Below are 24,060 nucleotides of genomic sequence, written 5' to 3' on the forward strand. Positions count from 1 at the left end.
AAGAAGAGCTTCTGACAGAAGAAGAGCTTCTGACAGAAGAAGAGCTGACAGAAGAAGAGCTTCTGACAGAAGAAGAGCTGCTGACTGAAGAAGAGCTGCTGACAGAAGAAGAGCTTCTGACAGAAGAAGAGCTGCTGACTGAAGAAGAGCTGCTGACAGAAGAAGAGCTTCTGACAGAAGAAGAGCTGACAGAAGAAGAGCTTCTGACAGAAGAAGAGCTGCTGACTGAAGAAGAGCTTCTGACAGAAGAGCTGCTGACAGAAGAGAGCTTCTGACAGAAGAAGAGCTGCTGACAGAAGAAGAGCTTCTGACAGAAGAAGAGCTGCTGACAGAAGAAGAGCTTCTGACAGAAGAAGAGCTGCTGACTGACGTTCGACTGACGCTGAAGGAATCAAAGACGGCTGGAAAGAATTTAAATTGTGCGAGTGATGCAGTGATCAACAATAGAGTTGTGTTGTCTACCTGTCAGCTCCTTATCATAAGTGCAGCACACCCCCCCCCCACACACACACACTGTCCTGCAGAAACAGAGACATTTGGTCTCTAGATGTCAACATCTTCTTCAGACGAGAGGAAGCATGAGAACACCACAGCTACATTACATAACGCCTCATGTACATATTAAACACTTGTGATATAAACTGTGTTGATGTGAGTCATGAAGTGGGGAAGCTTCATGATATCTGTTAGTTACATGTATGACCCTGTTCACCTGTAGTGTGTACAACATGTATGACTCTGTTCACCTGTAGTGTGTACAACATGTATGACTCTGTTCACCTGTAGTGTGTACAACATGTATGACTCTGTTCACCTGTAGTGTGTACAACATGTATGACCCTGTTCACCTGTAGTGTGTACAACATGTATGACTCTGTTCACCTGTAGTGTGTACAACATGTATGACCCTGTTCACCTGTAGTGTGTACAACATGTATGACCCTGTTCACCTGTAGTGTGTACAACATGTATGACCCTGTTCACCTGTAGTGTGTACAACATGTTTGACCCTGTTCACCTGTAGTGTGTACAACATGTATGACCCTGTTCACCTGTAGTGTGTACAACATGTATGACTCTGTTCACCTGTAGTGTGTACAACATGTATGACTCTGTTCACCTGTAGTGTGTACAACATGTATGACTCTGTTCACCTGTAGTGTGTACAACATGTATGACCCTGTTCACCTGTAGTGTGTACAACATGTATGACTCTGTTCACCTGTAGTGTGTACAACATGTATGACCCTGTTCACCTGTAGTGTGTACAACATGTATGACTCTGTACAGAATCTGTACAAACCTTTGACATGTGAACAACATGAAACACTTTGACCCTGCTTCATCCAGACTTCTCTTTATATCTGGACATGTGTGCATAAGAACAAAGGAGTCAAGACAAGGACGTCATTGTTTTCGTTACGATAAAAAGAGAACTCCAGGTAAAGGATACAGATATCTGAACGACCTCTATAGCAGGAAATAAAGTAGCATAAAGTGCAATAATGTCAATATAAATGTACTTTTAGTGCCTCAGACACACTAAGTCCCTGTGGGGATATTATATGAACATTACACATATTTCTCACAAGGGTGGAGCAGCAGCCACCTTCCGAAAATCTTGCACGGCCCAGAAGAAGGCAACACCCTTCAGTGACAAAACTGCACACAATGTTCTGCAATAAGTCTGCAAGAAACACACACATTACTGACAGGACAACGATGTAAAGAAACACACACATTACTGACAGGACAACGATGTAAAGAAACACACACATTACTGACAGGACAACGATGTAAAGAAACACACACATTACTGACAGGACAACGATGTAAAGAGAGACGAGTACTCCAGTACAGAAGCATAATCAGCTAAATATATTAAAGTATCAAAAGTAAAAATAACTATTGTATTACACACATTGTTATATATTATTGTCAGAGGTGGAATAATTACTGAATAAATTAGAATGGTCCATTTCAGAATAATATATGTGTTATTATTAGATTATAATGATTAATTATTAATCTGTATAATAAAACATGCTACATTATGTGTTGAAATATACGAAGAAATGTGGTGAAGTAGAAGTCAAGTGTGTGTGTGTCTGTGTTTGTATATGTGTATGTAGAAATATCTATATGTGTGTGTGTGTCTGTGTTTGTATATGTGTATGTAGAAATATATATGTGTGTCTGTGTGTGTGTGTGTGTCTGTGTGTGTGTGTGTGTGTGTGTGTACAGTATATATCACAGCTGCTGGTGTTTCATTTGGTGTATTATTTACCATGTATATTTGATTTGTTTATTTACATCTGGTGTTGTTGTTTTTATTTCCTTATTTGTTTAGTAGTGTAACATTAAAATGCTCAGGTACAGTACAGTTATAGTAAATGCTGAGGGGAAATCCCAAACACACCCAACAAGTTCACCTGCTCACCAGACTCGGAAAGTCCGGACTTTTCCGAGTCTGCTTACCACTTTTTGTAAATAGTAGCATTTCCGGGAATACCCTGAACGCATTACAGTCAGACAGCACAAAGTCCAGCAGTCTGAAGGGCGACAGACAGACAGGCAGACAGACAGACAGACAGGCTGGCAGGCAGACAGGCACACACACACAGACAGCTGTGCACAAGTGAAAGTGACAGAGAAGAAGAAACGTTGTTCTGTCTTGTTTCAGACGAGCTGGAACACTGAAGCAGGTTTGAGTCTGCAGATCTGTGTGTGCTGTGCTTCCTGTGTTTCCTGTGTGTGAAGCAGCTGGAGTATAAAGATATATATATATTTATATATCTTTATATATATATATTGAGCTTTGGATCCGCTGAGACACAAATATAACAACGCGACAAACATGGTAAGTTCATATCGACGAACAGCTGAGTGTTTAAAGGAGACATCATAGTGCTACAACTCTTCCGTTTGAAAGGACGATTGTTTATCCAGAAAATAACCAAATAAGAGGTTAAAAATGCTTTTTGGTTGAGTTGGAAACACGTGAGTTTGGTGTGAGGTCGAAATACATCGAGGTGAACTGTTAATAATTACCAAAATAAAAGCATGCGTTAAAACAACACAAATAAAAGCATGAAGTCTTTATGATCAGGAAGTAGATATTAAATACAATCAATGTGAATATAAAAGATATATTATTATATATATATGTTACTTTAATAAGTTACAGATTACTGTTATAATGTAATAAGTCATGGAAATATTTGTATTTCTTAATAAAAGTATATAAAGTGTTACTTATTAGTGATTACCTTTCTAATAAATGTTTTAAGCTGATGGTTTGGTGTATAAACGTCAGAAGATTGTGACATGTGTCACTTTAATATGATATAATATATATCTCCATATCTGACGATGAAAACAGCATTTTATGACTTCATTAAAAATGAAGGATTATCAAGTATTTTTCTGACAATCGACTAATCGTTGCAACTCGACTTATTATTATACTCGATTACTTTTTGATTATTTTTCTAAAAGATCAGGCCGTAGACTTCACACGGATTACTGTACATCTTTTATTAAAGGTTAATTAATAAATGTTATACTACATATACGTTTTTTTACTGAGAAGAATATGTTCAGATGTAATCACCAACATTTTGATTAGTAAATGTAATTTAATTACATATTAAGCCGACTAGTTTGATAATTGTTTTATTTTTAAAGTAATTTTTCTAGTAAAAATGTCTTTAAATGCTGTTTTCAGCTTCTCAAATGTGGAGATTTTGTGCTTTTCTGTGTTTTATATCATATTTAAATGACAAAACAAGACATTTAAACATTCACCTTGAATATTTTCATATTTCAGATGTTATGTACATATTTTATAGTATTTTTTATATTTCAATTGTAATTTTCTTCTATTCTATATTTATTTGTCTTGATATTTGTACTTACTTTAATTTTTTATTTAATTTTCTCTTTCGATTCTTAAATTATGCACCAGTACACAGTTCCTTTCTCAGTAACTGTAACTGATTACATTTATTTAATTTAGTAGCTACAACCCCAACACTGTACGTTCATTCCCAATAACCTCCTTAAATATGAATGAACTCAACACAAGATTATTATTATTATTATTATTATTATTATTATTATTATTATTATTATTATTATTATTATTATTATTATTATTATTAGCTAACAAGGGAGCAGTTGTTTTCCACACCAACCCACGCTGCAATGAATGTGCTCCAACTTGAAGTGGGTGGGGTTTCCCTGGATGATGCCAGGTACATTAATGCAGGAGGGAGGGAAGGAAGTGAGGAGGAAGTGGACTGGGCAGCACTTCCTGTGTTGACACGTCGCCGGCTGAATTTTAAACTCCAGACTATTGTTCAGCTACTATATGGTGCGCCAAAAAAAACGAGATAACCGGGCTCTCCGGGCATTCCGGGCACCCATTAATAAAGTTTCCATCAGTTCTTACTATTCTTAGCTCGCAGAGGTGGAATGTAACTAAGTACATTTACTCGAGTACTTAAGCTCAATTCTGAGTATTTTATTTGCTGCTTTAGTTACTTTACAGTTATTAACAACATATAAATCCAGTAACACGTCAACAAGATCTCCAGCAGCTGCATATAAAGTCATTCCACTTAAACTCCACCTTCACCAGCTGTGATGAGTGACCACTTACTGTCACTCTTACGTAAGTAAGACATGCGAGTGCTTCTTCCAGCACCGTGCACTTATTCACGCGGAGACAGGAAAAGACAGCGACTTATGAAAGGTGCAGAGCGTGCTTGTTTTTTGTTCTATCTGTCGGTTTCCTGTTCCTGCCGACTTCTGAGGTGCTGACTTCCTGTCGGGCTCAGAGGGCAAAGGTGAAGGAGAAACCTGTCAGGATACGAGCGTCTCTCTAAATATCCTGCCGGGCTCTGATCGGTCTGCAGTTACCCCGACGTAGTGTGAACTCAACTACTTCCATTTATTTGTTCCTTTTTTCACTTGGGGAGTTTATTGGAATCATAACTGTATTCCACATGTACGCAGCTTCATCCGAGAGATTGGAGCCTGAAGATGCATCTGAGAGCTCTACGTCTCGTCAGTTGTTGATATCGTTTGTTGCACTCGGTGCCACATTTAACCACATTAAGACTTGAGTGTCACCATGGAAACCTCCACGCTGGGGTTTGGAGTCAAAAACTTTCTGCAAGAATTGTGTTTTTCTGCGACTGTATGTCCTCGGACGTCTCGGAGAAACAAGATGACAGACGTTAGCGGCAGCCGGACAGCGTGCAGGAGAAACTCTGATGTTTAACCTTTGAATCAGAGGAGAGAAGAACTCCCATGATGCACCGCTGCTGCACCACCACACTTCATCTTTTCTTATTGTTTTGCTTGAAAGGTGGCAGAAAATTACAAATCATGTGAATTATTCCCAATAAACTGAGACGGGCTGCGAACAACCACAAATATCTGCTCGCTTCAAACAATACGAGCACACGTGTTCCTGCAAGACGTCCCAAAGGACTCACTGAACCCACATGGCCCAACAGCCACACTGTTTAGTCTGTCCCAATGCAATATACTGCATCCGGTCACATCACCCACAATCCTTTGTGCTGGGGATATATGAGGGTCAAAGTTCAAGTTATGACGAAGTAGTTACACGCTACTGCAAGCGTGCGACAGTACACACTTTGTAACACGGCCTCTTTCTCACTGTGTGTGTGTGTGTGTGTGTGTGTGTGTGTGTGTGTGTGTGACACAGGAGAACGGGAAGAACCGCCTGCAGCAGGCCCAGGAGGACGTGGAGGAGGTCAGGGTCATCATGATGGACAACGTGAACAAGGTTGATGAGAGATCTGAAAAACTGGGCGAATTGGAGGATCGGGCTGAAATACTGCTGACAAAGGTGACACGCACACACACACACACACACACACGCACACGCACACGCACACGCACACGCACACGCACACACACACACACACACACACGCACACGCACACGCACACACACACACTCCCGCTCCACAGGGATTCAAACGAGGAAATGTCATATTGAAGTCTATAAATACACCTGAGGTGGAGCCGGAGAGGAAAACAAATTTACAATTTACATCCTGATTGTGTTTTATGGTGCTATGTTTAGAAAGGTATTTCCTATTGTTTCCTACGATGAATGAAGCGAGCGGGTCTCTCTGGGTACGACGGAGCAGGATATGCCACGAGGCCAATGTCCGTCCGGGGGTCGACGTGCGGGTCACATCGTTCCCACGTTGGCCGTCTTACATCACACTGCTGCGCAGAGAACCAGCAGACACAAAGACTCACTTTAAGTTGAAGAACTTCGTGCTGACGGTGATGGGGAGACGCTCTTGGGGGCCTCAGACATGTGGCCCCATGATGAAAGTGTGTCCCTGTGTGCTCTTTGAGTTCTCTGGTAACAGCAGCGTGGGAACTATGTGACCTGCCGAGCAAAGCGGTCGTGTGATCCATTGTAACACAAACATATGGAATATGTCCGCTCGCAGATTTCTGCTTTCAGCTTCAGAAGTTTTCTAGAAGTCCGTGTGTCGACTTTGGGCTTCAGGTCCTTCAAAGGTCTTACAGGTCATATAAACGTGATGCCTTAATCAATGCTAACACTTGGGGAGGGACACTTTAAGAATTGCTTTCTTCTGACGTCTATTCTAAAAGCTGGAACATGTTTTTTATTTCTTATCGTCTTGCAGACAGAAGGTGCTTTAAAGATGAAGAGCAGGAAGTCTTCTGTGTTGAAGATGTAAAAGCAGTTCATGTGACTTCTTGTGTTTGTGTGTTTCCTCTCCAGAGTAAAGACTTTCAAAAGACCAGCAACCAGGTGAAGCAAAAGCAGAAATGGGGGAACAAGAAGATGAAGATGGTGTTTATCGGCGTCGGAGTCGTAGCCGCTCTCGTCATTATTGGACTTATAATCTTTGCCGCTGTTTGATAACGCACGAGGAGGCGTAACTCGAAGTTACTCGGCGTAACTGAGAGACGTGGACAAAGACGAGCGCTGCAGGAGAAGAGGGGTCTGCTGGTTCTGTGTTTAAAGATATTTATGGGTCGTCCCGCTCGTCAGAAGTCTTCACTTGATATGGTACCATTTATTGCTTTTGAAATAACGTTTGGAAGGTCACGTCTCTTTCTCACACAGACGTTTATACTTTGGGTTTCGTTCACGGTGCACAAATAAAAGAACACTTGCAGAAGTCCTTCTTATTCAGATTTGGCCGCTTCCACTGCAGTAATATTGCAGTTTGAGTTTTCTCCCTTTGACTCTGATGTACGTGCAGCGATGAGGAATATCTTCATCATCAGAGCAGCGACAGCAGCAGCCACATAATCACACACATTAAATACAAAGATCACAAGTTATTTAAGAAGCCGGTGCAGCAGGAACACCTTCCTTCTCAAGTCTGTTAATTACTTTATGAACGTCACTTTTGTGGACTTTATTTAACACATTCTGTGCATCCTCTACGGTCCAGCTGTCCAGACGTCCTGCCCACTCGTGTCACCTGTCCTTCACGGATCCCGCGCTGTGGTTCGCTTCCTGCCGTGTTGAGGAGTTTGATTGAAACAGACTAAATGTTGGTTTGTGAAAGCGCTCTCATCAGTGCTCGGGCAGCACCCCACCACTCCTAAGCAAAACTATGAATTAGTAATATTTTTAACCAAACATTATCAGGCTGCTACTTTTGTACTTTCTTGTTTGCACACGGTGTTTCACGTTCACGGCGAGCGCGAGAGGAACAGAAGACATCATGGCGGGTCGCTGCTCTGGGAGGAGGACACAGCTTTGGATTGTAAAACATGAACGGATGAATTGTCACGTGAGATCTGTTTCATTAAAATGTGTTTAAAGCGACAAAAGACTCGAGAGCTTTCGTGTTTGTCTGACTGAAATCCAGATTTATGGAAATAGAAGTTTATTTATATGCTTGTTCTATAGATGACGAGGGCAAGATGTGCTTAGAACAGAACAGGTCGATATCCAAACTACAAATGTTTTATTTTAAGTGAATATCTTTAGGTTTTGGACATTGAAAGACGTCACTTTGGGAACTTTAATTTTATAGACCAAACAATTAATCGGGAAAATAATCATCAGATGAATTCAATTAAAATAATCATATATATATATATATATATATATATATATATATATATATATATATATATATATATATATATATATATATGAATTATATAAATCATATATATATATATGATTTATATAATTCATATATTATATGTATATATAATACATAATTTATATATATGAATTATATATTTTATATATATGAATTATATATAATATATGAATTGTATACATTATATATATATATATTATATATATATAGATTATATTTCTGTTTTATTGCAGTCAACCTGGAGTTTACATAAAGACTATGAGGATGAACAGTGACGCCTGCTGGCCAAAGTGTTTACTTATGAAATATGCAGAACATATAAAATGTTCTATATAAGTCTATAAATATCGTGTAGTGAGTTTAAAACTGTTGACTTCTATGTAAGCAGACATTGTTTTTATCAACCATGAACACTTCCTGTTTACTAAAACACTTGATGACACCTGAATCTATATAATGTAACGGCACTTTGCAAAATGAGGTGTAGTTTAGATAATATTTACTTTATTACATTTTATTGTTTTATTGTTTTACACCGGCCACGCAGACCAGAATCATTTAGCCGTCTCACATAAGATGTGTAATAAACAGTTAAAGAGATCGTTCAGCCCAATTATAACAGAAATCTTTATTAAACTAAACTTTATTTATTATATAGTGCCTTTCGTGCAAAGTTGCCAGTAAGGTGCTTAACAATAATAAAATACAACAATACAATTAACATAGCACAGTAAAAGTCGATAAAAGATTAAAATATTATATTTTTCACTTACGCCTGGTTTGTCGCAAATTTAGAGATAATTGTCTCTGACATTTAAGTTACTGACAGAGATTTTTATTTTTTATTTACTCAAAAATAACAATGAAATTGAGCTTTTTTTACAATATTTTTACTGAGTATCTAAATATTTTTTTATTTAGTTTCTCAAACTAATGTAAAATCTTATTATTATTTTAAATAATGTGAACTTTTCTCATTATTTTTAAATAGTTTGTCATTATTTTAAATAGTTTGTCATTATTTTAAATAGTTTGTCATTATTTTAAATAGTTTCTCATTATTTTAAATAGTTTCTCATTATTTTAAATAGTTTTCTCATTATTTTAAATAGTTTTTCATTATTTTAAATAGTTTCTCATTATTTTAAATCGTTTTTCATTGTTTTTAAATAGTTTCTCATTATTTTAAATAGTTTCTCATTATTTTTAAATAGTTTCTCATTATTTTAAATAGTTTTCTCATTATTTTAAATAGTTTTTTAAATAGTTTCTCATTATTTTAAATAGTTTCTCATTATTTTAAATAGTTTTTTAATAGTTTCTCATTATTTTAAATAGTTTCTCATTATTTTAAATAGTTTCTCATTATTTTAAATAGTTTCTCATTATTTTAAATAGTTTTTTAAATAGTTTTCTCATTATTTTAAATAGTTTCTCATTATTTTAAATAGTTTCTCATTATTTTAAATAGTTTCTCATTATTTTAAATAGTTTCTCATTATTTTAAATAGTTTCTCATTATTTTAAATAGTTTCTCATTATTTTAAATAGTTTTTTAAATAGTTTCTCATTATTTTAAATAGTTTCTCATTATTTTAAATAGTTTCTCATTATTTTAAATAGTTTTCTCATTATTTTAAATAGTTTCTCATTATTTAAATAGTTTTCTCATTATTTTAAATAGTTTCTCATTATTTTAAATAGTTTCTCATTATTTTAAATAGTTTCTCATTATTTTAATAGTTTCTCATTAGTTTTAAATAGTTTCTCATTATTTTAAATAGTTTCTCATTATTTTAAATAGTTTCTCATTATTTTAAATAGTTTCTCATTATTTTAAATAGTTTTTTAAATAGTTTCTCATTATTTTAAATAGTTTCTCATTATTTTAAATAGTTTTTTAAATAGTTTCTCATTATTTTAAATAGTTTCTCATTATTTTAAATAGTTTCTCATTATTTTAAATAGTTTCTCATTATTTAAATAGTTTTTTAATAGTTTCTCATTATTTTAAATAGTTTCTCATTATTTTAAATAGTTTCTCATTATTTTAAATAGTTTCTCATTATTTTAAATAGTTTCTCATTATTTTAAATAGTTTCTCATTATTTTAAATAGTTTCTCATTATTTTAAATAGTTTTTTAAATAGTTTCTCATTATTTTAAATAGTTTCTCATTATTTTAAATAGTTTCTCATTATTTTAAATAGTTTCTCATTATTTTAAATAGTTTCTCATTATTTTAAATAGTTTCTCATTATTTTAAATAGTTTCTCATTATTTTAAATAGTTTCTCATTATTTTAAATAGTTTCTCATTATTTTAAATAGTTTCTCATTATGATGACGAAGAGGATCTTTTATTTGTTTCATACATTTGTTATAAATATCTGGCTGAAAAATAAATACACATGAATATTGGATATAATAGTTTTTGGGAGCAAACAAAACAAAACAAAGTTTACGTAGCATTTGTGACCCGGAAGTGACATCAACAAGTCCTTCCTGCATCAAGACCGGCAAGATGGCGGCGGACACGCAGGTTTGTGTGGCTGTTTTTTAAATAGTAGACTATCCGCGTACATTAATATATTCAAGTATAGTAGAAACCACATTGGTGGTGTCTTGGTTCCCACTTTATAAACACATTGATGTGTTTTGGTATTCAACGACAACGTTGGACTAGAGCTAGCGAGCAGGCTGTTAGCTCGAAGCTAACGTTAGCTCGAGGCTAACGTTAGCTTCGGTGTGACTTCATCAGAACCAGAGGACTGGGTTCTGTCCACAGTGGGAGGCGAGGGGAAGCTTCATCTGGACGCTACTCCCTTGTAATCTAACTCGTCCGGGGTTTAAACTTACTGTCATTCACTTAAAATGGTCTGAATTCCTCTAAATGAGGCAGAGAGTGTGTTGTGTGATGGTGATGAAGCACACCCTCCACACGGAGTGACCTGATCTGATGAGAGAGCATTACACACACAAGGAGTTCAGAGTTTACTGACATTTACTTTCTTTGTTTGTTTGTTGCAGAGCACAATTTCTTAATTTTCTCTCATTTCGCTGAAATAATTTCTAAACCTAAATCTGACATTAGTCTTAAAAACTCCTAAAAAGGCACTAAAGCATACTGGCTAACCCTAACCCTGTGGCCCCCTCTCTCCCACTCATGTACATCTGTCCTCTCTAGATAATAAAGGCACAAGAAAACATGCTGGAATCTTAAGAAACTAATATATATATTATATAATTCATATCATTTATATATATATATATATATATATAATTCATATAATATATATATATATTATATTTATTTTAATATAATTTTTATATATATATATATATCATTTATATAATATATATATATTATCCGAGAGGGAGAGCAGGAGAGAAGAGCGAGAGAGGAGAGCAGGGGAGAAGAGGAGAGAGAGAGCAGGGAGAGAAGAGAGAGGAGAGCAGGAAGAAGAGAGAGGAGAGCAGGGAGGAAGAGAGAGGAGAGCAGGGAGATAAGAGGAGGATATCAGGTAGAGAAGAGAGAGGAGAGCAGGGAGAGAAAGAGAGAGAGCAGGGAGAGAAGAGATAGGAGAGCAGGGAGAGAAGAGAGAGGAGAAAGGGGGAGGGAAGAGAGAGAGAGCAGGGAGAGAGAGAGAGAGAGATCAGGGAGAGAAGAGAGAGAGAGCAGGAGAGAAGAGATAGAGCAGGGATAGAAGAGAGATATATCAGGTAGAGAAGAGAGAGAGAGCAGGGAGAGAAGAGAGAGAGAGAGCAGGGAGAGAAAGAGAGAGAGAGCAGGGAGAGAAGAGAGAGAGAGAGCAGGGAGAGAAGAGAGAGAGAGAGCAGGGAGAGAAGAGAGATAGAGAGCAGGGAGAGAAGAGAGAGAGAGAGAGCAGGGAGAGAGAGAGAGCAGGAGAGAAGAGAGAGAGAGCAGGGAGAGAAGAGAGAGAGGAGAGCAGGGAGAGAAGAGAGAGAGAGAGCAGGGAGAGAAGAGAGAGAGAGAGCAGGAGAGAAGAGAAGAGAGAGAGCAGGGAGAGAAGAGAGAGAGAGAGCAGGGAGAGAAGAGAGAGAGAGAGCAGGGGAGAAGAGAGAGGAGAGAGCAGGGAGAGAAGAGAGAGAGAGAGAGCAGGAGAGAAGAGAGAGAGAGAGCCAGGGAGAGAAGAGAGAGAGGAGCAGGGAGAGAAGAGTAGAGAGAGAGAGCAGGGCGAGAACTGCAGGAGCAGAGAGAGCAGGGAGAGAAGAGAGAGAGAGAGCAGTGAGAGAAGAGAGAGATAGAGAGCAGGGAGAGAAGATGGAGAGAGAGAGAGCAGGGAGAGAAGAGATAGAGAGAGAGCAGATGAGGGAGAAAGAGAGCAGGAGAGATCAGGGATAGAAGAGATAGAGATATAGCATTTATATAATAGATGAGGAAGATATCATTTATTATAATATATAGATAGAGAGATAGTCATTGGTATATAATATATAATATATATATTCCATTTTATATAAGATAGATATATAGTATAGATTATATAGATATATGATAATATATAGGTCAGTTATATAATATCAGTTAGTATAGATATCATTTATATAATTATATATATCATTTATATATCATTATATATATATATAGCTTAATATATATATTATATATATTATATATATATATATTATATATATATATATATATTATATAAATGATATATATATCATTTATATAATATATATACACACACAGTCCTGATCTTAACACCAAGGTCCGAAACATTAAAAAAAAGATATTAGAAAATAATTGTCATCGTCTAAGACGTTCCTCAATTATAAAAGTATTCTCTCGGTCCAGACTCTAAAATATAAGTATAATCCGCCCTTCCCTGTTCATGTGATCATGAAGTGAATATTGTGTCTTTTATTTCTCTAGGTTTCAGACACACTGAAGAAATTTGCTGTGAAAGTGACGACAGCCAGTGTGAAAGAGCGCAAGGAGATATTCGGGGCGCTGAAACTGTGTATAAAGGGCAAAGGTGAGAGATTTTGTGGTATTTAATTTTCTCCACTATGTTTACAACAGGTGCTATAATCAACACTAATACTTCTTCATAATCTCTTTCTAGAGTTACCTGAACCTGCCATCAAAGGATTGTGCAAGCTCTTCTGTCTCACTCCACACAGATATCGGTATGTGTGAAATCTGAAATGATCATGAAGTGAAATCAACTCTAAAACAGATTCAGAGAACAACTGAACCTTCAAACAACCTTCAAAGCTTCATGGACGCAGATTTAGTTGCAGCACTGTTGTATTCGTGTGCATCAGTTTTAGCTAAGTGTACCTAATAAACTGTGTGTGTGTGTGTGTGTGTGCGTGCGTGTGTGTGTTTCTCAGGGATGCTGCATCACGCAGAGAGCTCCTCTCTGTCATCGCCCAGCTGGCTGAGAGTCAGCCGGACGTCCTGGTGAGCTGCCTCCTCCACTGCCTGCTGAACAGCGGGGTCATCAGCAAAAATGGAGAGCCCAGGTACTGCTGCGGACGTCTATCTATGAAGTGGTTTCATTCCTACTTACTTACTACTTAGAAGAGAACACATCATGAGACATCTTGATTGTTGTGATTGAGAGGCAGCAACATTTTCATCGTGCCGTGAAGATAATTATAGAATAAAAAACAGGACTAATGAACTCAGCAGAGAGTCCATCTTTGTTTGCACTTTATCCCTGCTGTGCTCTGACGGTCGTCTTGTTGTGTATTTGCAGTAAAAGCACGGGCTCGGCTGCCTTCATCGGCTTGTCCTGGACCTGCCTTCTAGTCCCCGGCGTGTTTTCTGCCCCGGAGAAGAAAGAAGGACCCGTCTGGAAGAAAATGGTCAGTGAGAGCGGATCTGGGTTATTTACTATTTTTAAAGTCACGCAGACTTTCCTCTGGCCAGGATTAGTTTTACTTTCTGTCTCCTCTCTTTTAGGTGGAGGTTCAGAGCCTTCTTGTAGCTGAAGTGATGGGTGGAGCCAAGAACACGGCTCAGAAATCCACCCTCAAGAACCTGAGCCACCTCTGGAAGGAAGTGAGTCATGAAACATTTACTTCTGGAGTCTTGTACAATCCAAAGACTGGTGTGATGTTCACACATCGTGTTGTGTAACAGAACCCCGGGCTGGTGGATCAGTACATCAGCACGCTGTTGAGTCTGGAGCAGAGCGCCACCCCTCTGGTGCTGCTGGGCGTGTGCTTCGACTTCTGCACGGCTCAGAAAGACAAAGCTACACTAGAGAAGCACAAGGTGAGTTTTTCTTTCTGGTTATTGGAATGATATTGAGGATTACTGGTAAACAAAAATGAAAATAAGTGTTAAAAGTTGTGCCCCCGACCCGAGTCCTTCAATCGTGAGTCTGACACTTTAAAGTTATTCAAACTGTTCCTTAATGTTTTCGGTCTCGCTGCTGTTTGAAGGTAACTGAGCGGTGCAGCTGTGTCTGAGTTATGTTGAGTATATTTTCATCCTCTGTGCATCTAAAGATGCAGATCAGTTAGAGTGTGTGTGTGTGACTGTGTGTGTGTGACTGTGTGTGTGTGTGACTGTGAGTGTGTGTGTGTGTGACTGTGTGTGTGTGTGACTGTGTGTGTGTGTGTTGGGGCTGCACAACATGTCACTGTGTGTGTGTGTGTTGCAGAGTGCCCTGCTGGACCTGTATATAAAGTCGGTCCTTATGAGCAAAACAAAACCACAACAGCACATTTTGGACAAAAGCGGCTCCTTCCTGCGCCACGTGTCCCACGCTGAGTTCAAGGCGCTGCTCCTCCCCGCTCTGCAGAAGACGATGCTCCGCAGTCCAGAGAACGCGATGCAGAGTGAGATGCTTTCAGCTCCTGAGTGTGTTGAACCTGCTCGGTGCTCATGTGGGGGATTAAAACATTGTCTGTTCTCTTCGCAGCCGTGTCCTGCCTGCTGTCGGCGTTAACTCTCGACCTCAGTCAGTATGGCATGGATATCGGAAAGGCCATCGCAAGTAAGCCTTAATGGATGCTCAGTTTTCAAAGCCTGCGCTCCGCCGCCATGAGGTTATGATCTGGTTTAACTACGGCTGCGGTTTCTGTTTCAGGCCAGCTGAAGGCTAATAATGTGCAGCTGATGGAGGAGGCGGTCCAGGCCATGCAGAACTTGGCCCAGCAGTGCAGTGACCCCTCCGCCGTGCAGGACATCGTCACTCACCTCTTCAAGATCCTCGGAGGTGAACGACCGTTTCCACACTTTCTACAACTAATTAGTCGTTCGACTCCTTTGTCCCGCCAGAAGACGAGAATAACTCAAACTCAAGCGTGATTGTTGGAAAAGTGTAAAGACAACAAAGAGTTTGAGTTTTATTTTCTTAAGTGTTAAAATGAAGCGAGGTGAAACAGCTGTTTCTGTCCGTGGAGTCTGGTGGATGTTAATTGTATGTTTTGTACATTAGTAAAGTATAATACGTGTCCGCCGTGACTCCTGCAGACTCTTTAGACGGGCTGAAGGCAGCTTGTGACCTTTAACCGCTCAGAACAAAAGACAAGTTTACAATATTACAAATATTGTGTTAATTGTTGTTTGCAGGGTCCGAGGGGAAGCTCACCGTTGTTGCCCAAAAGATGAGTGTGTTGTCAGGTGAGTGTCCTTGCATTGTAACACTTCCAGTGATTAGATATCTGTGACGTACGTTTTGCAAACCTTCTCATGTTGTTGCAGGGATCGCCAGCTGCAGCCATCACGCCGTGTCCGGAACCTCCAGCCAGACTCTGAGCTCTGCCGTCGCCGTGATGTTCATCCCGTATTTACAGCAAGAAGGTATCGCTGCTCCTCTTCCTCTCCTTCCTGTCAGACTGATGCACCGTTACTATCTTTATGGAAATGATTAGAGATAGGGCTGCAACTAACGATTGTTTAATCTGCCGATTTCCTCGATTGGTCTATAAAATGTCTTAAAGTCCAAAGTGATGTCTTGTATATGGAGATATCCACATGTGGACTCTTCAGGAGATCAGTGTAACGTTTCAGTTCAGTACAAACTCTTCTTTGTTGTCGTCAGTTCACGAGGCGACCTTAGTGCAGGCCGTGTCTGTGCTCTCCCGGTGGAGCGGCCGCCTCACAGTGGAAGTTCCCACCGCTCTGCTGGATTGGTTCAAGAAAGCTTTCACCCTGAAGACCTCCACCTCCCTGGTGCGACACGCCTACCTTCAGGCCATGCTGGGGGCCTTCAGAGGTCAGTCACACGGGACGCTGCCTGTCGAATATACAGATCCTGAAATGAAACTCGGTCCTTAATCCTGTGCCCTCCCCTTCCCCCGTTGTGTAGGTGACACTCTGGCCCTGGCCCAGGACCTCGTGCCGCTGCTCCTCCAATCTGTGGAGAAGGCTGCGGCACAGAACTCCCAGCATGCTCTGCTCGCAGAAGGTGTGGCAGCTTCTGTTCTTCTGAGTCGTCTGGCCCTGCTGGAGACGCAGACGGGTGAGGACGGCAGCTCAAAAAATGACCTTTTCTCACTAATTGAGAATTAGGATGGCAAGTGATGAGCGTACTGTGTGTGTGTCTGCAGAGGCGAAGTACTCCAGCTTCTGGAGCCTGATCTTAGACGAGAAGAAGCCACTTTTCACCACGGAGAAGTTCCTCTCCCAGGCCAACGACGAAAGTAAGACCTCTATCTTCCAACCTGAAAGGCTCCTGAGTGTTTTGAGATATTAAGACATGAAATGATGTTTCTGTGTTTTTCGCTCTTAGCTCTGCTCACCGTGCTGCTGCTCTGCGAGAGGCTCATCCTGGACCACGCTCACAGGCTCAGCACCGGCAAGTCACAGTGAGTCTGTCCCTCAGTGTGTGTGTGTGTGTGTGTGTGTGTGTGTGTGTGTGTGTGTGTGTGTGTGTGTGTGTGTGATGTTACCTCCAGATGTTTCTCTTACTTTGACTGTCCTGCTTCAATCGCTGGTTATATTTCCCTGCATGTTCTGTAGTATGTATCATCGCGCCACGGTTGCGGTCCTGCTGTCTCGGAGCTGGCGTGTGAGGAAGCGGACTCAGCAGACGATCAGGAAGCTGCTCTCGTCTCTGGGTGGATCCAGTCTGGCCCGTGGCCTTCTGGGAGAACTCCGCGTGGTCATCAACAAACACAAAGTACACACTGATTACTCACCAGACGCCTCACAAGCGGCTCCTTCTCTAAGAGTTCTTTGTGGATCCTTGAATGAGTTTATTCTTTCTGATTGTGCGATGTGAACTTTCAGGTTTTGCCCCAAGACGTCCTGGTGTTGGAGTCCGGAGAGCTGACTGAGCTGGGCCGCAGCTACACCCCCCCTCGTGTCCTGCTGGACGCGCTGTTTGTTGTTTGCTCTGCCGCCGGCCAATGGGGCGACCCCACCGAAGCAGAGAACCTGGCCATGGAGATCCTCATAGTCACTCATCATCCATCCATCGGTACGAGAACGTCATTCCAACGTCTGCTCACTTGTTACCAAGTTAGGGATTGATCCAAAGTACACACTGAATTCAATCATTGCAGGAAATATATCGTGTAATTCTAATTGTATTCGTGGCATTGAAAGCGTCTGAACCCTGTGAATGTGACGTCCGGTCGGTTAATACCTCTTTCTATCTGAACATGTTTCAGTGGGAGCGCGCTGCGGCCTCTGGCCCGTTCTGCTCCTCTCCATGAACATCAAAGCAGAAGAATTCATAGAGAAGAATCTGGAGACCGTTCTGCCTCATCTACTGGAGGCCAGCGCTGACGGCCAGGTGTGAAACCACACACACTGACACACACTGACACACACTGACACGCACTGACACACACTGACACACACTGACACACACTGACACACACTGACACACACTGAAGACATGTGTGTAGAAGGTTTGATGTATTTAACTTGTTGTCACGTTTTCTCCTCAGGCGGTGAAAAACGCGGTCGGTGCCCTCTCTGGCCTCTCCCCCACCAAACTGTTACCGCGGGTCATCGCTCACGTCATGGAGGGGCTTTCAAAACCCGCTCTTCTTCACATCACCCGGGAGGAGTACGCCATCATGCTGACACCCGAGGGAGAACTGTACGACAACAGCATCGTCCAGAGGTAACGCAGCCGCTCCCGCCGCGTCTCTGTTGTGTGTTTGGCTTTTACTAACTTCGTCCTCTACGCTGCAGTGCACAGAAGGAAAGCACCAAGAAGGTCAACATGAAGAGAGAGAACAAGGCGTACTCCTACAAGGAACAGATCATTGAGCTGGAGCTGCAGGCGGTAAAGTGCACTTACATCCTCTGATCATCTCTGTTCATCTCTGATCATCTCTGTTCATCTCTGTTCATCTCTGATCATCTCTGATCATCTCTGTTCATCTCTGATCATCTCTGATCATCTCTGTTCATCTCTGATCATCTCTGATCATCTCTGTTCATCTCTGATCATCTCTGTTCATCTCTGATCATCTCTGATCATCTCTGATCATCTCTGATCATCTCTGTTCATCTCTGTTCATCTCTGATCATCTCTGATCATCTCTGATCATCTCTGTTCATCTCTGATCATCTCTGATCATCTCTGTTCATCTCTGATCATCTCTGTTCATCTCTGATCATCTCTGATCATCTCTGTTCATCTCTGTTCATCTCTGATCATCTCTGATCATCTCTGATCATCTCTGTTCATCTCTGTTCATCTCTGTTCATCTCTGATCATCTCTGTTCATCTCTGTTCATCTCTGATCATCTCTGTTCATCTCTGATCATCATCTCTGTTCATCTCTGATCATCTCTGTTCATCTCTGATCATCTCTGTTCATCTCTGATCATCATCTCTGTTCATCTCTGATCATCTCTGTTCATCTCTGATCATCATCTCTGTTCATCTCTGATCATCTTTGATCATCATCTCTGATCATCATCTCTGATCATCATCTCTGATCATCTCTGATCATCTCTGTTCATCTCTGATCATCATCTCTGATCATCTCTGTTCATCTCTGATCATCTCTGTTCATCTCTGTTCATCTCTGATCATCTCTGATCATCTCTGTTCATCTCTGTTCATCTCTGATCATCTCTGTTCATCTCTGATCATCTCTGATCATCTCTGTTCATCTCTGTTCATCTCTGATCATCTCTGATCATCTCTGTTCATCTCTGATCATCTCTGTTCATCTCTGATCATCTCTGTTCATCTCTGATCATCTCTGATCATCTCTGTTCATCTCTGATCATCATCTCTGTTCATCTCTGTTCATCTCTGATCATCATCTCTGTTCATCTCTGATCATCTCTGTTCATCTCTGTTCATCTCTGATCATCTCTGATCATCTCTGTTCATCTCTGATCATCTCTGTTCATCTCTGATCATCTCTGATCATCTCTGTTCATCTCTGTTCATCTCTGTTCATCTCTGATCATCATCTCTGTTCATCTCTGATCATCTCTGTTCATCTCTGTTCATCTCTGTTCATCTCTGATCATCATCTCTGTTCATCTCTGATCATCTCTGTTCATCTCTGTTCATCTCTGATCATCTCTGTTCATCTCTGATCATCTCTGTTCATCTCTGTTCATCTCTGATCATCTCTGATCATCTCTGTTCATCTCTGTTCATCTCTGTTCATCTCTGTTCATCTCTGATCATCATCTCTGTTCATCTCTGATCATCTCTGTTCATCTCTGTTCATCTCTGATCATCTCTGTTCATCTCTGTTCATCTCTGATCATCTCTGTTCATCTCTGTTCATCTCTGATCATCTCTGTTCATCTCTGTTCATCTCTGTTCATCTCTGATCATCTCTGTTCATCTCTGATCATCTCTGTTCATCTCTGTTCATCTCTGATCATCTCTGTTCATCTCTGATCATCTCTGTTCATCTCTGATCATCTCTGTTCATCTCTGTTCATCTCTGATCATCTCTGATCATCTCTGTTCATCTCTGATCATCTCTGATCATCTCTGATCATCTCTGTTCATCTCTGATCATCTCTGATCATCTGTCAATCTTAGCATTTCTAGTCTCTTTAGACGAAACTGTTTTCTCATTGAAGTAACGAGCAAAAACTGATAGACATGGCTTCTGTGACGCAGTGACTCTACGTGCAGATGAAATGATTGTGGGACGGCCAACAGGGTTGTTGTCGTAATGTCTAGAACACATTTTGATTTCTCGTTGTCTCGCAGGAGCTCAATAAGAAGAAAGGCATCAAAGAAGAATTGCAGCTGAGCAGCAAACAGAAGGAAATGATGCAGATCCAGCAGGACAGGGAGGCCGCTATCCGCAAGAGACTTCAAGGGGTATGAAAGCAAATCACCTAAATGAATTCTCTAGTTCAGAGCGCCTGATGCGTGACATTCTCCGCGTCTCCTTGTTGACCTGTGGTGTTCTTCTCACCAGCTGGACGTGGAGTTGCAGAGCGTGGTGGGTCTGCTGGAAGCCACTCTGATAGAGAGACCCGCTCAGATCACCATAGAGCTCCCTGCGGTCCTCCAGAGTCTCATCCCCCTGCTGCAGTCCCCTCTGGCTGCTCCGCGCGTCATGCAGGTCTTCTTGGACATCGGCGTGTGCCTCATGCCCAAACACTTTCACTATCTCGGTACATGACGCGTCTTAGTTTCAACTTGTATTGACAGACGCAGCCTCGGCCTCTCGACTCAGTGTCACTGTTTTCTTCTCCCTTCCAGCCATGCTCGTGGGACATGTGACTTTACGATTGCTGAAGCCAGAGTGTGATCTGGACGAGGCCTGGGAACAGGAGGACCTGGACACTGCAGCCCAGCGCACCATACTGCTGCTGCACAACCACACGGTCCCACAGAGAGACGGCAAAACTGGTGAGCAGTCAGGAAAGATCTTCTTCTCCTTCTCCTTCTCCTTCTCCTTCTTCTCCTTCTTCTCCTTCTTCTTCTTCTTCTTCTTCTTCTTCTCCTTCTTCTTCTTCTCCTTCTTCTTCTTCTTCTTCTTCTTCTTCTCCTTCTTCTCCTCTCCTCCTCCTTCTTCTTCTTCTCTTCTTCTCCTTCTCCTTCTCCTTCTTCTCCTTCTTTCTCCTTCTTCTTCTTCTTCTTCTTCTTCTTCTTCTTCTCCTTTCTTCTTCTTCTCCTTCTTCTTCTTCTTCTTCTTCTTCTTCTCCTTCTTCTCCTTCGCCTCCTCCTTCTTCTTCTTCTTCTCCTTCTTCTTCTTCTCCTCCTCCTCTTCTTCTCCTTCTCCTTCTTCTTCTTCTCCTTCTCCTCCTCCTTCTTCTTCTTCTCCTTCTTCTTCTTCTTCTCCTCCTTCTTCTTCTTCTTCTCCTCCTTCTTCTTCTTCTCCTTCTTCTTCTTCTTCTCCTCCTTCTTCTTCTTCTCCTCCTTCGCCTCCTCCTTCTTCTTCGTCCTCCTTCTCCTCCTCCTTCTTCTCTCTTCTTCTTCTTCTTCTCCTTCTGCTTCTTCTTCTTCTTCTCCTTTCTTCTTCTCTGCTCCGCCCTTCTCCTTCTTCTTCTTCTTCTCCTTCTTCTTCTCCTCCTCCTTCTACAACTCAGTGTTATATTAATAGTGACATAATGGTGCTTTAAAGTGTCCTGCGTTCCTATTTATTTATTTGTTGTGAATCTGAATCTTATTTCAGATGAAGTCTCTCTCTACAAGATGTTCTGAACTTGCCATGTTCTCCAGTGCAGAGGTCACAGCGAACATGATATGAATGTGACTCTCTGTATTGTTCTCCTCAGACGTGGCTCCGCTGTCTGCTCCAGCGTTCTCCGTCTGCTTCCCGCTCCTCAACGCGGTGGTGAGGGAGTCTTCAGACGGCATGGAGGAGGAGGAGTACCTGATGATCCGAGCCCTGCAAGTCATCACCGAACACTCGCAGCTCCGGGCCGCAGACAGCAATGACTTCCTTATAGACGAGGTACGAAGACGCTTCATTCGTCTCACAATCACGTCTGTGAATTGTATAAGTTTAAAACCACAAAACGAATCAATCGTGTATTATATAATCATACCTCAGGTTTATATTTGTGATGTTTTACACACGTCTTCCTGAGTGACAGCAGATGTTCTGTTTCCTCAGAACGGCCCCGAGCTGCTTCCCCGTGTGAGCATGCTGCTGCTGCTGACCAGAGTGATTTCCACAGCGACGCCGAGACTCCAGGTAAACGAGGATCACACAGACCGACTTTAAATGCATCTCAAACTCTCTTTGTCGTCGGTTTCAGTTCTTGATAGCTCTTCACTGTGTGCAGGTGTTGGCGTCTCAGTGCCTGACCGCGCTGTGCGCCAGTGCCGGAGGAGGAGACGGCTGCACGGTGGCAGAGCAGCAGGAGATCGACGTGCTGCTCAACGCCCTCCTCTCACCCTGCTTCTGTGTCCGCGATGCTGCCCTCAGGGTGAGCGTGTGGAGCTGCTTCAGTGAACTGTTACAGGGAGAACATCATGATTCCTCCACAGATTAAGCTATAGCAGCTAGAATGTACAAACGTGTACAAACGTGTACAAACATGTACACACATGTACACACATGTACAAACACAACCACACGTGTCATTGTTTACTGAACATGAATGCACACAGATAAGAAACGACAGCATGTGAGGGAAAAAAGATCAAACTTAATAAAATTGAAGATGAAGAGAAAAGCAAGAGGGAGAGAAGAAGTGCAGGGCGATTAGTGTTATTAATACTGTTCACACACACACTTACCTGCTGACATGTTGGAGTTGTGGCAGCAGCAGCAGGATACATCTGACTTCAATATATTTTATTGAACTGTTTTTGCAGAGCTCATTGTTGTTCCATTGAAATCTGTCGTAAGAGATTTTTCTTCCTACTTTTCCAGTTCAGTAGTTTTCTTGCCAATAGTTATATATATATATAATATATAATATATATATATATAAGATATATAATATAATATAGAAATATATAATATCTAAGATATATAGTATTCTAGATTCTATATTAATATTATATATATATATGTCTCTTATCTACTCTCTACGATATATCTCTATTCTATCTCTCTCTATCTCTTCTCTCTCTCTATCTCTTCTCATCTCTCTTCTCTATCTTCTCGCGCTTCTCTCTCTCTCTCTCTAGATCTCCTCTCTCTCTCTCTCTCTCTCTCTCTTCTCTTTTCTCTCGCTGGCTAGATCTCTCTCTCCTCTTTTTCTCTCGCTGCGCTCTCTCTATATCTCCTCAATCTCTTATCTTTCATCTTCTCTTTTATCTCTATATCTTTCTCTTTTCTATCTCTATCTCTCTTCTCTTTTCTCTCTCTCTCTCTCTCTCTTTTCTCTCTCTTCTCTTATCTCTCTCTCTCTCTTCTCTTTTCTCTCTCTCTCTCTATTCTCTTTTCTCTTTCTCTCTATCTCTCTCTCTCTTCTTCCATCTTTCTCTCTCTCATATATATATAATCAGTATATATCTTATAGCTAATATCGCTTATATATATCTTATTAGATATAGCTATCTTTATCTATAGACACAAATCGACAAATGCAGCTTCTAGATCAAACGCTATTAACATATTTAGTGCTAATCGTTGGTCCCTGTCGACACTAACTGTGTGTGTGTGTGTGTGTGTGTGTGTGTGTGTGTGTGTGTGTGTGTCTGTGTGCGTTCAGGGATTGCTGGAGATGGAGTTTGCTCTGCCCACAGAGAGCTCGGAGGCCAGCGGGCTGAGTTTTGCTGCGCAGGCTTTGGGTCACCAGGTTTGATGTTGAGGAGGAGTGCAGAGACTTGTCTGAAAGGTATGTTGATCCTCTGAGTGCCCGTTCTACACTAACTCTCACAGCGCATCACATGCGTGTCTTTTCCATCAGCACTCTGCACGTCTGTCTCCAGAAGACATTTATTTTAATGTCTTTTCAAACAATGTTTTTCTCTGCAAAGTAAGATGTTTGGTCTGTGAAGGAGAACGTTGAACCTTGTCCCCCCCCCCCAGGCTCTGGGAGTCTCTGGCTCTGGAGTTGGTCCCTGA

General features: G+C 40.9%; 2 protein-coding genes across 2 annotated transcripts in view; both read left to right on the forward strand.

Moving 5' to 3' along the window:
- Positions 1–2,534: 2,534 nt before the first annotated feature.
- vamp5 (vesicle-associated membrane protein 5) lies at positions 2,535–7,871 on the forward strand. The gene is made up of 3 exons (XM_029440593.1): positions 2,535–2,860; positions 5,741–5,884; positions 6,805–7,871. The coding sequence occupies exons 1-3, from the start codon at positions 2,858–2,860 to the stop codon at positions 6,943–6,945; spliced, it is 288 nt and encodes a 95-aa protein (XP_029296453.1). The 5' UTR covers positions 2,535–2,857; the 3' UTR covers positions 6,946–7,871.
- A 2,758-nt stretch (positions 7,872–10,629) lies between these two features.
- gcn1 (GCN1 activator of EIF2AK4) overlaps positions 10,630–24,060 on the forward strand; it is a 28,574-nt gene continuing 15,143 nt past the window's right edge. Inside the window, 30 exon segments of the mRNA XM_029440730.1 lie at positions 10,630–10,693; positions 13,052–13,154; positions 13,245–13,308; positions 13,516–13,647; positions 13,884–13,992; positions 14,090–14,188; positions 14,270–14,404; positions 14,796–14,973; positions 15,057–15,131; positions 15,225–15,353; positions 15,710–15,760; positions 15,842–15,940; positions 16,182–16,355; positions 16,449–16,601; positions 16,690–16,782; positions 16,872–16,947; positions 17,102–17,261; positions 17,372–17,561; positions 17,755–17,879; positions 18,037–18,215; positions 18,287–18,380; positions 20,292–20,405; positions 20,506–20,704; positions 20,793–20,942; positions 21,812–21,990; positions 22,153–22,233; positions 22,325–22,468; positions 23,705–23,764; positions 23,766–23,830; positions 24,025–24,060. The exon segment at positions 24,025–24,060 is cut by the window's right edge and continues 154 nt beyond it. Of these exon segments, the coding sequence (XP_029296590.1) occupies positions 10,676–10,693; positions 13,052–13,154; positions 13,245–13,308; positions 13,516–13,647; positions 13,884–13,992; positions 14,090–14,188; positions 14,270–14,404; positions 14,796–14,973; positions 15,057–15,131; positions 15,225–15,353; positions 15,710–15,760; positions 15,842–15,940; positions 16,182–16,355; positions 16,449–16,601; positions 16,690–16,782; positions 16,872–16,947; positions 17,102–17,261; positions 17,372–17,561; positions 17,755–17,879; positions 18,037–18,215; positions 18,287–18,380; positions 20,292–20,405; positions 20,506–20,704; positions 20,793–20,942; positions 21,812–21,990; positions 22,153–22,233; positions 22,325–22,468; positions 23,705–23,764; positions 23,766–23,830; positions 24,025–24,060 (3,464 nt within the window). The 5' untranslated portion in view covers positions 10,630–10,675.

The sequence above is a fragment of the Cottoperca gobio genome, chromosome 9 (assembly GCF_900634415.1).
Source record: "Cottoperca gobio chromosome 9, fCotGob3.1, whole genome shotgun sequence".
Taxonomy (NCBI): Eukaryota; Metazoa; Chordata; class Actinopteri; order Perciformes; family Bovichtidae; genus Cottoperca; species Cottoperca gobio.

Bases quoted from the DNA above. Each gene is read 5' to 3' on its own strand.
- vamp5 (XM_029440593.1), top strand. The intron at 5,885-6,804 runs GTGACACGCACA...TTTCCTCTCCAG, and splicing joins CTGAAATACTGCTGACAAAG to AGTAAAGACTTTCAAAAGAC.